At 43.5% G+C, this 17,375-nt stretch overlaps 1 protein-coding gene across 1 annotated transcript; it reads right to left on the bottom strand.

Moving 5' to 3' along the window:
• Positions 1–7,677: 7,677 nt before the first annotated feature.
• On the bottom strand, positions 7,678–16,859 carry C1S (complement C1s). Its single transcript, XM_010990821.3, has 12 exons — positions 16,673–16,859; positions 15,699–15,835; positions 15,265–15,472; positions 14,891–15,068; positions 13,665–13,790; positions 13,023–13,222; positions 12,678–12,831; positions 12,186–12,301; positions 11,699–11,777; positions 11,041–11,169; positions 10,282–10,356; positions 7,678–8,917 (listed from the first exon to the last, which is right to left on the bottom strand). The coding sequence occupies exons 2-12, from the start codon at positions 15,719–15,721 to the stop codon at positions 8,118–8,120; spliced, it is 2,088 nt and encodes a 695-aa protein (XP_010989123.2). The 5' UTR covers positions 15,722–15,835; positions 16,673–16,859; the 3' UTR covers positions 7,678–8,117.
• Positions 16,860–17,375: the final 516 nt, after the last annotated feature.

Below are 17,375 nucleotides of genomic sequence, written 5' to 3'. Positions count from 1 at the left end.
AGAGCAGGACAGAGTTAAAACATTCCCAAGTAATGACGAGTTTTTAAGTCCAAATACAGGTCCACAATCCCTTAGCAGACACCCTCAAGGCCAAGTGCCTTTCAATATTCAAGATTCTACAGATTTCAGAAATGTAATATATTGCCCATAATGTAATGTCCCCAGCAGGACTGAGGCAGCATCCTGTAATAATGCAGATGAATATTTAATTCTTCTGAAAAACATTTGCATATTCACAATAAGTGTGATAGATAAAGACTCTAGATAGCTCCCCATCACTCACTGTCAGGTTTTGCCACAAAGTAAGTTTTGATGCCAAACTTATTAAAACCCTCTCCATTTTTAAGAGCATTTTAGATGTCAAGATTGGGGATTTCAGGACTAGGGACCTGTATAGGCAGAAATGAAGGGAAACCTTTTTATCATTCAGTCCACACAAATGCTACACCAGTGGCGAGGGAAACACTTGAGGAGCATACACTGATTCCAGCTTTCTTAATGGTTAGAAATGTTTTGGGAAGTGAAGCACCTTCAGGATTCCAATGGAGGTGGGAGTGGAGTGAGTGGAGGAGATGGAAGAGGTAAAAACAAAAATTAAAACTAAAAAATTCAACTACCATGTGATTTCCAAGGTTCCTGGCAAACTTAAGATTCTGAATCTATCCCTGGTTCTTACTGTAATCAATCAAAGATGATCCCAGAAGTATCTAATGACAGCTCTGACCTTCCTGGTTCCCACTCCCTTCCCCCAAAGTCATGTGCATCTAATACTTTAAGTGCCCGGAGTAGAAAAATAAGGACAAAACCAATACTCTGTGAATAGACAATTAGCAGGAGGGAAAAAAAGACAAATTGCTTTTGGGCTTTGGGGCTTAACTTATCTCATAATAAGGAAAATATTTAAATTAAGACACCACATTTTTACCTGTAAGATTGGCAAAGATAATATATTATGTTGATAAAGACATAGAGAAAACAGTCATTCATGCATTGTTTTTTTGAATGTAAATTGTTACAATTTTGAGAGCAGTGTTGTAACATGGAGTCAAAATTATGAATGCACATGACTTTGACTTAGCAACTCCACTTCTGTGAATTTTTCCCAAAGATATTCTCACATAAGAGATCAATGACATACATTCAAGGTTGGTCATCTCAACATTGCTTGTAATAGCAAACTATTATAGAATCTTGAATTCTGAAAAGTTTGGTACCAAAGTTTTAAGAAAATTATGGAATACCCAAATAATGGAATATAATGTAGCCACTCAATCTCTAAGATAGATAAATGAAAAAAGTAAGAAACAGCAGTGTATATAAAATACTACCATTTCGTATAAAAAAGAAGATGGAGGGGAGGGTATAGCTCAGTGGTAGAACACATGCTTAGTATGCACAAGGTCCTGGGTTCAATTCCCAGTACCTGCATTAAAATAAGTAAATAAATCGAATTACTTCCCACCAAAATAAATAAATAAATAAATAAATAAATAAAACCTGATGTCTCTAGAAAACAAAAAGAGTGTCTGTATAGTGCTTTTATATGTATAAAATATTGCTGGAAATTTGTACAAGAAATGGTGGTGGTCTCTGGAGGAGGAAAGGAATGAGAAGAAAAGTTATCACTTTATTCTCTTTTGATCTTTCAGATTGTGAGCCATGTGGATGATTTATCTATTCCAAAAAATAAGGAGATGGAGCTCTAGTGAAATATTTTTAATTTTTAAAAAATTGTAAGGAAGTAGCCTCATTGAGAAAGTTGACATTTGGCAAAGACTGAAGGAAGTTAGATATTCAGAGATCTAGGGGAACGCATTCCAGGAAGAGGGAACAGCCAGAGCAAAGGCCCTAAGGCAAGAACATACTGGATCCATTAGGGAATTGGAAAGGCAACCAAAGCAGAGTACTAGGAACTTAACACTTTGAAAGGCTCACTCTGGCTGCTGAATTGAAAAGGGCAGAAAGCGGACCAGTAGGAGGCAATTATGGTGAAGGTAAGAAGAGAGGATAGCTCAGGCCAGGTGGCAGCAGCGGAGGTGATGCAAAATGGTCATATAGATAAAATTTGAAGGAGGAGCCAAAAGATTTCCTGATAAAGTAAATATTGGAGAGAGAATGTTGAGAAAACCAGAGAGGTCAACTAGATGCAGAAGACTACAAGGGGGGGAGGCTTGATGAAAAACATGCGTCCTGTTTTGAACATGCTGAGTTTCTAGTAGATGTCTGTTAGATTAGGGCCAAGATGGAGTAACAGGGGTCAGATTTACCCTCCCTCCTGAAACAAACAAATAACAGCAACAGCAGTAAAAACATCAACAGTTTTCAAGACATTAGACCTTAGGTACAAAAGAGAATGATTCCTGAGAGACTGACTCCTGTGATTGCCCTAGCTTTCTGCCATGAGTTTCCAACCTGAGGGGCTGGAAGGAGAAACCCAGGTAGGGCTCAGTGGACAGAACTAAGTATCAGAGGAGGCAGCCACACAGAGAGACCTCCAGAAGATCCCTTCAAGTATTCACCGGCATGCGAGGAAATTACTGAAGGATGGAGAAAAAAGCCGTATGAGATGATTCGAGGGAATGGTACCCAGTGATCACCAGGTTCTGGGAACAGTGCCTGATCCCACCAGTCAGACTAGAAAACCTCAGAAATTCCTTGGGGCATCGGGTAGGGTGTGCAGAAGGCCTTGCCTCAGGAGGAGGGAACAATGAGCCCTAGATTAAATGCTGCTCTGGTCCCAGCTAACAAATGTTCAAAAGCAAGACCCAAAAGGATCAAACTGTTTCCAAGTAACTTAATCGAATCCCAGAACAAAGCTCAAAAATATTTATAGAACTACAAAAATATCCAGCACCCAACAAGATAAAATTCACAGTCTGGCAACCAATCAAAGAATATGAGACAGACAAAGAAGCAGGGAAATACGATTCATAATGAGGAGAAAAATCCACCAAAACCAAGCTGACACTGACATAGATGAAAGAATTAGCAGACTGGGACATTAAAACAATGGTTATAACTGTATCTTGGATGTTCAAAATTTACCTATATGTCTATTCCATACCCAAGGAGAGATGCTGAATAAGCTGTTTGATGTATAAACTTGGAATTGAGGGAAGTGCTCTGAGATAATAGTGTAAATTTTGGAGTCATCGGTAGGTATATGGGTAGGTGTTTAAAGCCACAGCTTGAATGAGGCCACCAAGTGAGTGAAGTTGGAAAGAGGAGAGAAAAAGACCAAAGACTATACCCTGAGACACGCCAGAATTAAACGTCTGGGAGATACTCCTGGGCGTATATTCCGAGGAAAGTCTAATTCCAAAAGACACATGGACCCCAGTGTTCGGAGCAGCACTATTTATAATAGCCAAGACATGGAAGCAACCTAAATGTCCATCAACAGATGACTGAATAAAGAAGTTGTGGTGTATATATATATATAATGGAATACCACTCTATCATAAAAATAAAATGAAATAATGCCACTTGCAGCAACGTGGATAGACCCAGAGATTATCATACTAAGTGAAGTAAGCCAAAAAGAGAAAGAAAAATACCATATGATATCACTTATATGTGGAATCTAAAAAATGGCACAAATGATCGTATTTACAAAATAGAAACAAACTCACAGGCATAGAAAACAAACTTTGGTTACCAGGGGAAAAGATGTGGGGAGGGATAAATTGGGAGTTTGGGATCTGTAAATGCTACTATACATAAAATAGGTAAACAAGGTCCTATTGTACAGCACAGGGAACTATATTCAACATCTTGTAGTAAACTATAATGAAAAAGAATATATATATACGTATTGTAACTGAGTCACTATGCTGTACACCAGAGACTAACACAACATTGTAAATTGACTGTATTTCAATTTTAAAAAGGATATCAGAAAAAAAAATGTTAAAATAAAATAAACAAAAGTCCAAGAGAATAGGAAAACTCAGCAAAGGAGACTCAGAAATAGTGGCTGTTGCGGAATAAATGCCTGTGTCCCCTCAAAATTCGTATGTTGAAGCAAAATGATGGTATTCGGAGGAGGGGCCTTTGGGAAGTAATGAATTTAGATTAGATCATCAGGGTAAGACCCTCATAATGTGATTAGCACCCTTGTAAGAAGAGGAAGATCGCTCTCCAAGCAAATGTTCCAAGGAAAAGCCATGTGATCACGTGGTGAGGCACTGTCTGCAGGCCAGGAAGAGGGACTTCACCAAGAACTCAACCCACTGGCACCTTGACCTTGGACTTCCCAGCTGCCCGGTGTCCACAGTGTCTATTGCTGAAGCCTCCCTGTCTGTGGTATTTCCTGACGGCAGCCTGAGTTGACTAAAACAGTGACCACTGAAGTAGGAGGAAAACCTAGAGTCCAGAATTTCAGAAGCCAAGGAAAAAAATACATCAAGGCAAAGGAGCGATCAGTTTGATCGACTTGGCAAAGGTCACTTGTAGGTCAAGAGGAAGACAGAGGATCGATCCTGGGATGAAGCAATGTCAAAGTCAGCAGTGACGCAGACAAGCACAGTTTGGTGGAACGAGGAGGGCAAAAGGCAGACTGCTTTCCAAAATCTCGATCAGGGTATCTCTGTCCAGTGTCTTGGGTTCAGCTCTCCCCACTCTCATTACCTCTGCTTGGTTCCATGAAAAGACCAGATTCTCTCCTTTGGGGCCTATTTGGGACACTGGCCTCCAGTGACCCCCAGGATTTTCTTTTATCCTGAGTTTGCTCTCCACAGTCTTCTCAGGCACTTTTTTTGCTTTTGTCTCCAGCTTCTGTGAATTTTTATTCTAACCATCCTCTTTTTTTCCTATTAGAAACCTTAGGTTCTTCTTGCTTTCTGTCCAAGAGAGATCAAGAAACATTTTCATTTTACCCATGAATAGATGGATACCCAGAACAACCTGAGCTTACTGTGCCAAAAATATTCCACAGTCATTCCCAAGCAGTGAAGACAAAGAAATAATTTGCTTCCACAAGAAACATAAAGGGAGACAGAGATTGCAAACAGCCTATTTGGAGGTCAGACATAACACAGTGGTTAAAGTTAGAACTAACACCTTACCAGCAATTGTTGGTATTCTTTGTCATCTGTATTCCCTTGTAGTACAAGAGGTTTTTCAAACAGAACCTGCACCCCCAGGAAGCAAGGCTATTAGGGGACTTTCTTTAAGTTTATGCTTTTCCCAAAGGGAAAAGGTTCCTATTGCCACAGTCTCATTGTCCCCCATCCTTTATCTAGTTTGTCCCCTTCTCTGGCTGAAGGGTGGGCTCACTCAAAATCCAATTTCCTTGACCTCTTAGAACAACTGAGAAAGCCTGGATGTTTCAAAAGTGTCTTTTTTAACTTGGAAGAGAAAATGTAAAGGTAAAGAATGTGACCCTAGAGGAGTAGCATGAGGGAGATCTTTGTGGAGATGGAGCGGTTCTGTATCTTAATTACAGTGGTGGATGCATGAATCTCCACTAGTGAGGGAATGACACAAAACCATACAAGCACATTGTACCAATGTAAGTTTCCTGGTTTTGATATTGTTCTATAATTACGTAGGCTGTAACCATTACAGGAAACTGACTATACTTCAGGGAAAAGAAAGAAAGAAAGAATGGAAAGAAAGAAAGGAAAGAAAGAAAGGAAAGAAAGAAAGAAAGAAAGAAAGAAAGAAAGAAAGAAAGAAAGAAAGAAAGAAAGAAAGGAAGGAAGGAAGGAAGGAAGGAAGGAAGGAAGGAAGGAAGGAAGGAAGGAAGGAAGGAAGGAAGGAAGGAAGGAAGAAGAAAGAAAGAAAGAAAGAAAGAAAGAAAGAAAGAAAGAAAGAAAGAAAGAAAGAAAGAAAGAAAGAAAGAAAAGAAAAGAAAAGAAAAGAAAAGAAAAGAAAAGAAAAGAAAAGAAAAGAAAAGAAAAGAAAAGAAAAGAGATGTCAAATGCTAGCAAGGATTTGGGGAAAAGGGAACTCTTGCACATTGTTTTTGAGAATGTAAACTGATACGGTCACTATTAAAACAGCATGCAATTTTCTCAAGAAATTAAAAATAGGATTACCACATGACCCAGCAATCCACTTCTGGGTGTTTATTCAAAAGAAATGAAACCATTATCTCAAAGAGATATCTCTACCTTTGTACTCATCGCAGCATTATTCACAATAGCTGAAGTATGGAAACAAACTAAGTGTCCCTCAGCAGATGAATGGATCAAGAAAATACAGTGTGTGTGTGTGTGTGTGTGTGTGTGTGTATACACACAATATATAATAATATTCAACCTTAAAAAAGAAAAAAAGTCTGTCATTTGCAACAACATGGGTGAATCTGGAGGGTGTTATTTTAAGGGAAATAAGCCAGGCAGAGAAAGGCAAGCCTCAGCCCGTCTGCAAGGGCAGAACCCAGACAGACTGGAGATTCTCCCTGGCAGGGATAGACTTCATTTTTCTGTTGTTTGTCAGGTTCCGGGTTAATTTTTATTATTATTACTCCAATTATTTAAAAGAAGGAAAATTTCTACATCACAAGCATGTTTCTTAATCTTAGTATTTTTTCCCTTTCTTTTTTTCTCTGGAGGAATTCCCCTTCTCCTGCCCAAAACACTGTAGTCCAAGGTACACTGTCATTTCCACCGCACATGTAACAGCAGGTAGGTGGGGGAAGGTAGTTGGCAGGTATGCAGTTAAGGAATAATGTGAATGGCTTTATGCTGCTTAGTTGACTTAACACAATCCTTCCAGAGGTTTCCTATTGTAATGCCCCTTTGATTCTTCAGACCCTTTGATTAGAGTTCTGGTTACTTCATGTGTTAACCTTTAGTCTAAGGTTAGCTGTTGAATTTAGCCCTTCAGGTCAGTGGAAGATCAAAGTCCTTTCTTGATGGTCACAGACACACCCCTTTTGGCTTCTGATAAAAACTGCTCTCCTGAAAGCCACATGTCATATCAAACAGACCAGAGTTCACCTGAACTCTTAATCTCAGGCCATGGCTTTCGTAAGACACCCTGTTAGGGCAATGGCCACCCTGAGATAACTCTCCAGTCCTCAGTTGAAAAAAATACTAATTTCTATTGTCCGGTCCTTTTTCATCATGAATCATTTTGTGGAGAGGAGTTGTTCATTTGTTTTTCTGTTCCCTTAGGGAAAAAACAGAAGGGAGACTTTGGGTCTATTCTTACCAGGATGAGCTGTAACATCTCAGTGCAGAGTTCAGTCCAAAGAAGACATTATCGCTTGACTGACATATTGACAAACGCCACCAGGAAAGCAGATGAGAGCTTGCTGAATTTCTTTTTTTTTTTTTTTTCAATTAAGTCATAATATTGCATTATACAAACCCACACGAAAGGAAAACTAACTTTCAGGAGATATATTGTTCATACTTCAAACTTTGACACTTAAACATCTTTAAACAGCCAATTCTGACTGTTGTATGTGGACTTCTGAGTGCGGTTCGTGTATGTTTGATGAGTTTCAAAGGCAGAATATGGTACCCTGTGTTGATGACGTTCATGTTAACCCACCATATTCAGTAAATCTCAGTTGGAAGGGAAGAGAGAAGCTGAATTTCCTGTTTTCACAACAATTAAATATTAGCTGCTGGGGGCCTGAATTTCCATGACACAACAACCCATCACACCCCCTTTCCTGTGGTGCTGAGGTCTTGATGTGGAGTAAGACGAGTTGGCCAGAACTGGGTTATAATCATGCTTTATTACAAGTAGATAGTAGACACTGAGAATGATGACGTAAACGGAACTTTGAACAGGTAAAGGGGAAACAAAAAATCAAGGGAATGCCCAACAGTGAATTTCAAAGTCAGAACTGGAATGCTAGGCAATCATCAGGAAAGGGAGGACTCCGTGTGGAATAGTGCAAGATAGGCGTGCCCTTCCCAGGTTGTACCACAGAAGGGGTTCAGGGGAGAGGACCCCATGGATTCTGACTACAGTGAATGACCAACACAGTGACATGATTAAACTCAACCTCCAACCAGGTATCTCAGCAATCAAGTTCTACTTAAATCATACTCCGTGCCTTCTCGCAGTCATGATGAAGTAATGGGACTATTGTAAGGAATGGAAATCAACAGGGGGGGTCACAGCCCTTGGAGAGGCTGGTGATGCCTGTATGGCTAGTCCACGCTGGGGGCACTATTTTCCAGCATCGTCTGCTTTATCCAGTCAATGTAGTTCTTCACTCGCGTGTAGATTCCATAGGTCCCACACTGGGTGCCCCAGGACACCAGGCCAGCTACATAGAATTTGGGGCTTGTTTCATTAGGGACCTGTAGAGCAAAGGCCCCGCCACTGTCCCCTTTACAACTATCAACACCCTTCTCTCCTCCAGCACAAATCATGTTATCAGTGAAAATAAAGGAATTTACATCTATTCTGGGATTTACCCCCTTCATCTCCCGGCACTTTTCTAAGGGAGCAACAGGTAACTTTGCCCCTCTGAGCTTAATAACACGATCTTTTCTTTCGGTTCGGCCCCAGCCTGAGATCAGTCCCAGGGTTCCCTCTGAGGGGTTGTATTCTGAGGATCTGCCTGGCAGGCAGATAGGGGAGACAGTGGGTCCCATTTTCACTGGCTCTCTTAGCCGCACCAGCGCAATGTCATTGTCAAAATTCTTCCGTGTTTCCGAGGCATCCAGGACTTTCCAACCCGGATGAATAAACACGCGCTCAGCAGTGAGCATCTGGGCATTGACCAGAACTGAGGTGAGCACTGAGGAGGACCCAACATACATTATGGGGTCGCGGTTTCCCTCCACGACGTGGGCGGCCGTCAGCACCCAGTACTCATCAATGAGAGCTCCGCCCGCCCACGGGTTCGAGAAGAAGACTTGCCAGGGGAAACTCTCGATGTTTGCAATGAATCCTCCAAATATCTTCTGTTTTACCATCAGGGGCTCAGTGGGGACACCACAGACTAGGAAGAAACAAGAACCAAGTGGGAGGGAGCAGGATAGACTGCCACCCTCCTACCCATCCTCCAACCACTCATACACCTGCTGGGCTTCAGAGTCCCCAGCACAACATGGCCAACCTTGTATCTGGTCAACCACCTCAGTGCCTGACTCATCCTGAACTTACCAAAGGACCAACCATCCCACTTTGTCAATGTCACAAGTGGCCTTGTGGGAGAGACTGGTTAAACTGAGGCAGTGTGTGAATTATTGGACCCAAACGAGCCAGCGCCTTGCACTATGGACGGCTTAGCTCAGGACATGTCACCCCAGGCTCCGCACATGGGGCCAGGGCCCCAGCTGGGAGCCAGTGCTGGGAGAGTCTATCCTTGTACAGGTGGGAGAGAAGGCAAGCATTCTACCTTCATCTGATGCCTCTTTACTGAATGCCTAATTGCAGCTGAGTCCCTCCTAATAATCCATGGAAGTAGGGCAAACGGAGGGTTCTCTTTTTTTCATCTTTCATCTCCTTCCCCATTGACTAGTTCCAGGTTTGATCACTTTGCCATCACCCAAATTTACTAAAACTGAATTTTATTTCAGATACAGTTGGCTTACCTAAATCCCTCACTAGTCCACCTGAATGGACTATGCTCTGAGTTGAGCATAACAGACAGACTTGGGTTCAAAGCCTACCCATGCCCCTTACTAATTCTGTGAACTTGCACTCAATTCACTCAACTGTAAAATAGGACCAATAATACCTATGCCATAGGGTTGTTGAGAAGGCTTGATGGCATGAGATAATAAATGCAATTAATTAGCTCAGTCCCTAGCTCTCAATAGCACTGTTGTCACACGAGGATCATTATTATGGTGTAATAATATGGTATAATATTAATATCAATAGTATTATTATGGCTTTAAGAGCCTTCTTCTGCTCCATTCTGAACTCTACTCAGCCCTTTATTTCTTTATCCCTCTATATCTTGTTGCCATGCAGACTTTAAACACAATGACTAAGCTATTCAACTAGTCCTGTTTCTGAGTGTCAGTTCCTCACCAATTTGCAGGCGCTGTTTTTAACAATCCTAGATCCCCTTACTACACCCACATTACCAAACCTAACTGATTCAGACTCCGACACCACTGTCACTGGTTGACTTTCCTCTTTCCCATCAGCTGGCCTGACTTAGTGTGGTTGGTGAAGTCCCCAAGGCCCCTGCAGGCCCACTGCCCAGCCTTGTCTCCCCTGCACTGAGCTGGACTCTGGTAGGCCCAGATTGTCAAGTCCTTTCCCAAGAGGATTACACCCACTTTTAGACTGTGAGCCCCACGCACCAGCACCTGTGGCTGTGGTCTCTCCCTAAGTCTGAGCGCTGATTACCTGGAACACATTTTGGCAGCTCTGTCCCCAGCAGCTCATTCACCCAGCTGCCGTTGCCAGCACAGCGATATTCCTCTGGAACAGAACAAGGGACAAGGGACACACTCACCACCACCTCCTCCTGCTTTCCATCCCCCTTTCGCTGAGAGCCTCTGCGCTCTGGGATTTGAGGAGGGAATGGGATCAAACCAACTAGAAAAAGATCTTGAGAACATGCTGCAAACACTGCCTCTGGCCCCCATCCTGCCAAAGAAGAGGGAGGAACCGTCTCCAGAGCAGAAGGAAGAGGGTTACGGCAGAGACTGGGAGAGTGCGTCAAGTGGGAAAATTAACTAAATTAGAAGCAATGAAATGGGACACGTTGTGAGCCACCCGCCCTTCATCTGGCACCGCCAAGGCCCCTCCATCAAGAAAGTCAGTCGTCATAGGACAGTGACTTGAAGCTGGGAGCATTACTCCTGTGGGTTCTACATTAAGTAACTGGTCAAAAGCTGGAAAACCACATGAAAATGGACATTGTAGGGGGAGCTCCTGCCACAGTAGTGAAGCCGAGCTAGGTGACCTCCATGATCTGCTATGGATGATCCTTTAGAACCTATCCTGCCCCAGATGAAAACCGTGTCTTCAGACTAAGCCAAGAAGATGAAATCTAGCTCATCACCTTCATTTGTCTCCAAACTCTATCCAACCCAGAAAAATTGTGCTAGTCACTCTCCGACACACTCACTCTTTATCTTTTCTTTAGTCAAAGAAACCTACCACTTCCTTTAATTTCCATGTAGTAATATTTCTCCTCACAAGTGTAGCGAATGACAGAACCGAACAGGGTATCTTCTGGTTCTTCAAATTTACCATTCCGAATGGGTTCGGGAGAGCCACAGTCCACAGCTGCAAAAGGAAGGCAGGAGAGTGATGGTCAGGATGACTGCTTCCTTCCAGGAAGAGTCGCTGGGACAGTTCCATCCTCCAAGCCATGTTCCTCACTCCTTCCCTACCCCCCAAAACCATAAGCACACTAGGGATGAATCTCCCCACACCAGCTTCTATGTGGCCATGCTCTCCAGCTGGCATCTCCCAACTCCCAGCGCGCTGAGTCCTGCCATTTCAGATAGCGCCTTGAAAGCTAGAAGGATGAACCTGGTTCTCGGTGGTTGGTGAGGCCTCTCCAGGAATGGACCCATATGGTGCTATTAACTCTACCAATCTCATGGCCCCTTTCTTTGAAAGAAAACTGCTAGTGTGACTGGTCTGGGCTCAGATCGGGGCTGGGACTGCATGACTGACTTCCCTTCTAAAACTGAATCCACTCTCTCACAAGCCTAAGAGGACACCGTGCATTTGAATCTTAATGCACTAATCTTTCAATTTCCTTTGCGAGAAGAGAGAAAAGAGAGCTCCATTTTAAAGAGATACGTACGTTGACACCTCAGTTTGGAATTACTCCACTTTCCATTGCTTTGGCAAGTAGAATAGACAGATGTCGAGCTAGCACTCCCCTGGAGAGGAACAGACATCACCATTAATCCAACAGAGAGATATGGGGAATCAAAATCAAAAATGGAATCAATCTCTGCCCTTGGATCAATGAGGAGTCCTCACCACAAGAAGCTTGGGGACATCTTAGCAGAATGACCCAAAGCACCCAGGAGCTGGGGCTACAAGACAACTTTGCCCCAACATATCAGCACCCCCTTCCCCAGGAACACTGAAGGCAAAAATTAAATGTCAAGCTGTCCAAGCAGCTCCGTGACTCACACAAGAAAGAACTGAAGATCCTGAGAAGTTCTCTTTATGGAAAAGATGTCATACTTTGCTCAAATGAGGACATCCAGTAAATGATTAGACAACCCCAGGATGCTCACCCTAAACTACGGATTAGAGAGAAGCCTCCAACAGTACTTTACCTGTACAATCTCAAACCCATCCAGACAGGTTATCTTCACCACATCTCTGAACACATATTTTGCTTTCTCAGGCTCCCAAAAAGAATTGGCAGTGACTTCCTTAGGACAAGGGATTGCTTGGAGAGAATAGGAAAAAAATTTTACCAAATAGCTGGAGATTCTCTATTATATTTATATCATTCTCACACTGTCTGTAGTTGTTCAGTTGTCCAGTCATCCTCACTCCTGATGCCCAAATTCCAACGTGGAAGTGTCTCAAATAATATGGCATTACCAACTAACCACCCCCAAGCTATCTGCATTCACAAGTCCAGGTGAAGAGTTCCTGCAATTGAGGCATTCCTAGCAACCACTGACAGGTTCAGATCTTGCAGAGGAAGGTATCTCAGTGATTACTGTACCTATCCGTACAGTAATCTATCTGTTTTGATTTTACATTGTGCAGGGAGACTTTGGTACCACCGACCGAACAGCAGAGTCTAGGTTACTCACGATCTCCGTGATAACGAAATTTCCAGCCCTTTTTCTGCTCTGTGCTGTCAGTTTGGAAGATGACATTAAGGGTATTACTGTTGGTTTCAATAGTTAGTGGCCCAGGAAATCCATTACCACAGTAAGGACCAAAATGCTGGTTTCCTGCAACAAACTGAAGAGAAACAAAATGATGAAATCAGAAGAGAGAAAGAACTAAAAGAAAAAGGTAAAATGGAGGGGATGAAAGTAAAATGAAATAAGAAGTGGGGGGTAAAGAAAAGAAGAGGCGTAAAGCAAGATAATGTGCCTTCAAGGAGAAACCTCTCTGTGAGTTTGGAGAAAAGTTCATCACCCGTCACGCACAATTAAGCTGTCAGGGCAGTGGCCCTCTGAATCAGCTGGTTCCACGTCAAAGTCTTCTCTCCGCAGAGTTACCACCACTTGGAACCCCTCCTCCAACAGGATCTGATAGTCACACCTTGAGTTCTCCGGGTATGGATTGGGGTAATTGGCACTTGTGATCTCCCCGGTCAGAGTAGTGAATACATCCCCACTGCAATTGACTGAGAAGGAAAAAGACAAAAGGAGAATCAAATACAGGGTCAAGCAAAGGAGTTCCTGCCCTTTTCTATGATTCTTCTCATGATCTGATAGTCCCGACAGAAGCCCACAGGCCGCAGTTATACACTCAATGAGCATTAGTAGAGTACCCAACACCTATTGGGCTTCCATCACATTGCTTATAATAGGGTCTTTTCCTGGTTATGAAGAGCCCCAGATTAACTCGTCACAGGAACCTATCTCTCTTTTCCAATTAATTAACTTGACCCTGTAGGTGTCTCTTCCTCCACTCTTGTGGCTCTCCCTCAGTTTATGGGTAACTAAAGATAGACATCAAGCCAGGGCTGAGGCTAATCAAAATTGGAAGGGTAGACAAACCCCTTACCAAAGCCTCAACCATTCCAAATCCCAGGGAACATGTACCCCTTTTGATGCCAAGCTCACCTCCGCAGTTCCTCTTGTCTTCATGGAGGAAGTATTCAGGGGGGCAGGAGCAGAAGTAACCACCAATGTAGTTGTTGCAGAAGTGGCTACAAGGGGCATCTGCAAAGTCTGTGCACTCATTTATATCTACAAAGAGCAGAGGAGGATTGAGGTCAAGGGCAAAGACCTAGAAGGAAAAATGAGGTTAAACCCAAAACTACAAGGGTAAAAAAAGTAGGAAGGGTCTGTTGCTTAAAGACACTCAGTGAATCACATTTCAAGATGGTCTTACGCTGTATTACTCTCCTGAAATATGATTCCAGATTTGCGCCCTACGCATGGCTATAGGGGATTTCTCAACGCCAGAGACCTTTGACCTTTCTCACTAACAGAGCATTTCAGCTCCAGAGACAACACTCTGCAAGCTTAACGTGGTAAATCTTCTGCAGGGAGGAACCATTAGTCCATGCATTACTCTATATGATGTTAGCGTTTCTGTCAAATCTAAACAATACTTTGGCTTTATGAGATGTTCTAACTTCATTTTATCCTGGAGACAGACGTAGATGTACACAGAATTTGAAAGTTTGTTTGCCATACATTAAATGGGTTTGAATACCATACATTCCTTTTGCGAGTCTTGGCAAGTTATTTAACTTTCTTAGTCCCTAACTTTCTTAGTCCTTACTTTCCTTATCTTTAAGTGGCGATAATAACACCTCCTTTGAACAGCTGAGGTGAAGATTAAGTTAATATACGTTATATAAAGTAGATAAATGACAAGGACCTACTGTATAGCACAGGGAGCTATACTCAATTTCTTATAATAACATATAGTGGAAAAGAATCTGAAAGGAAAAATACTTGTATGTATGTCTATGTATAACTGAATCACTTTGCTGTACACCTGAAACTAACACTGTAAATCAATTACACTCAATAAAAAAAATTTTTAAAACAAAAACCAAACAAACAAATTAATATAGGTAAAATTTCTAACACAGTGGCCAGTTCATAGTGGTTCTCGATAAGTTACTATTTATTATCTATTTTCATCTTTATCATCATCATCACCAAGATACAATTATGTGTTTGAATGTCACAAAGGCAATTCATGGAGGGATCCAAGCCAAGCCAACACTTCATAAGAGCTGTAAACAGAATCCTCATTCCCTGCATTGCTCAATGTTTGAACTGCTCATAACCTTGTAGCTGATCAATGAGGCACACAGAAGAGTGAGCCTTACCCACAGCAGTATAGTAGGCAGCAAACCCAGTGAACCGCTCTTCATTGGAGAAGTCCGACCTAAAGATCACCTGGAGTTTATTGTTCGAGATGTGGAACTCTTCCACCACGGGAGAGTTGGGACTCTTGCTGGTCCTCTGTCCACAGAGTTTCCCTTCTTCAATGCCTCCTGACATTATCTAAGAGAAGAGTCAAAAAGAAGCTAGGAACGGGTAACATTTTGGTAGGGAGTTCAGAGAAAAGGGGGCGGAGAGACTAGACCATTTCCCACCATAGGGCTGCTTGACTCCAGCTCACTGCACGTCTGTGGCACCCCTTCCCACACCGCTCATTCCACCAGCCCCGCCCTGACTTTGTGTGCTGATTGAAGTATACCTGCACCCAGTCGTACGCGCAGTTCTCCGACAGCTCCACGTCCAGATGGGTGAAGTAGAGGTGGATCCCGTACCCTTCAGGAACTTCTATGTCCCAAGACTTGTCTACCTCATTGGGGTATGCCTGAGGATAGTTGGGGGACACGATCTCCCCATACATAGTGGGCTCGGCATAAACCCACGCCAAAAGAGGCAACAGGACAATGCACCTGGGGAAAAAAGGCATATGGAGAGCTGGGCGACCCAGGTGGCAGCAGACTGGCACAGGGAGGATGGAGGGGGAAGGAGAGGGGCAACAGCACACGGAGGGAAACTTGGGTTGGAATAAAGCAAAAAGGCCTAGGTCAACCCAAAACCCAGGCTTCAGAGCCGTTTTCTTGAGAAGGTGAAGGGACTGGAGACCGTGTGCTTCTCTGTAGACTGGTGATCACTTACCACATCTCTGGCGATTTGTCCATCCCTCAGTCCTGGCTCTCGGCACCTCCGGACTTTGGCGCTAAAGGGGTGGCAGGCCTTGCTGTATTTGTCTAACAAACACAGGCACCTGCTTTGGTGGTCAGGGTCAGTGTCACCTTCGTAGGAACAACACGCAGGTTATATGGAGCCATGTCACTAATCATCGCCCTATGACACCCGTCCTCTCACATTCTCCCAGCTTCTAGACTGAAACTAAACCTCATCCTTCTCCCATGGCTTCTTGGGGCCTTTTCCCAGTTTTGCTCCAAAATACTCAGTGCTTTCTTCATCTTCTGTTCTCCTTCCTCACCCCAACTCCACCCCAGCCCTGATTCAATCAGTCTCTCTCCTGCCCTCACAGAACAACATCTTCATTTCCACTCCAGGTTCCAGGAGTCTTTCCCCTTCATGAGCATCCATCTAGGACACTCCTCCCTCCTCTTTTGACAATGACCAGCCTTATCACTTCAAACCAGCTCTTTACGGTGTTCATTATTGCATATATTTCTGCTGATGTTCCCAAAGATTGCTGGATGAGCGTCTGTTCCTAGGGAAAGGCAGTGACCTTGGGGGAAGTGGTCTTGGACAGGGTTGGATGGGGAAGGAGAAAAGCTGGATGACAGGAAACATAAAAGGAAAGGAAAACTGTTCCTTCAATTTCCCACCTTAATTTTCTAGGTTTCTTTTTTTTCACTAAGAAGACAAGGCATCTCCCCAGAGTTCCTATAAAAGTCATGCCAAATATGTATCTAACCCTGAAAACAGTGGGAGGTGGTGGGGTGACATGGGAGTGGATGCGGGGCAACCTAAGAGAAACAGGCTGTCTGTAGTCTGCCTTCTCTTGGTTCTGCTCTTCCCAGCCCTCCATCTTTGCCCGAAACCTTCCTACATGAAGTTTTCTGCCTTCCTTTTTCCTCCATCAAAGCTCTGCTCTTCGATTTTAAGGTTTTTACCTTCAGAAGCTGATGGGAGTAAGTGGATCGGTCCCCTCTCTCCTGCCAGTGGGCATGCCAGGCCACCCTGCCTGCCGGCCCCCAGGAAGAGCAGCGCAGGACCTGGGCGCTCCCTCTGCAGGACCCTCTGCCGGCCTCCCTGTCCTGGTTCTGTTCCTCTGATCCTCCACCCCAGAGTGCATGTCTGAAATTCCCTGATCCAAACAAAGAGGGGGCTGGGAGACCAAGCACAGGGAAAGGGGAACTCAACCTTGATCCTGGAGCTCCCTCTGCTTTTGGAACAAGAATTACACACTTCTCTCGGGCCTATGGTTCCTCTGTCCAGGACTACAGGGCACGAACTGGGGACTTTCACCGATTGCCTAATGCTCTTTTTAAGCCAAAGGGTGTGTTAACAGACTTTTCGGGGAAGTCAGGTGACTTGTGGGAAAAGGAGAGGATTAATACTGTAGGGAAAAGCCAAACCCGAGAAGTCCAACCCTCCAACTGTGTATGAATCACGAATTAAGGTAGAATAGTTATCAGAAATGCAGGTCATCCCTGCCTTTAGAGCAGATATAATGGCTGAAGAGTGCCATAGCTAGACCCAAGCTGCTGTGTGATGATGCTTTTTCCTCTTCCTAAAATTCCCTCCACATCTCCGAACACTTAAATTCTATCCACTAATCAACCCCCAGTTCAGATGCCATCCAGAGTCCCTTAT

This window comes from Camelus dromedarius, chromosome 25 (assembly GCF_036321535.1).
Source record: "Camelus dromedarius isolate mCamDro1 chromosome 25, mCamDro1.pat, whole genome shotgun sequence".
Classification (NCBI taxonomy): domain Eukaryota; kingdom Metazoa; phylum Chordata; class Mammalia; order Artiodactyla; family Camelidae; genus Camelus; species Camelus dromedarius.
Note: the sequence above shows the minus strand (reverse complement) of the source record. Positions and strands in the feature narration are given on the sequence as shown.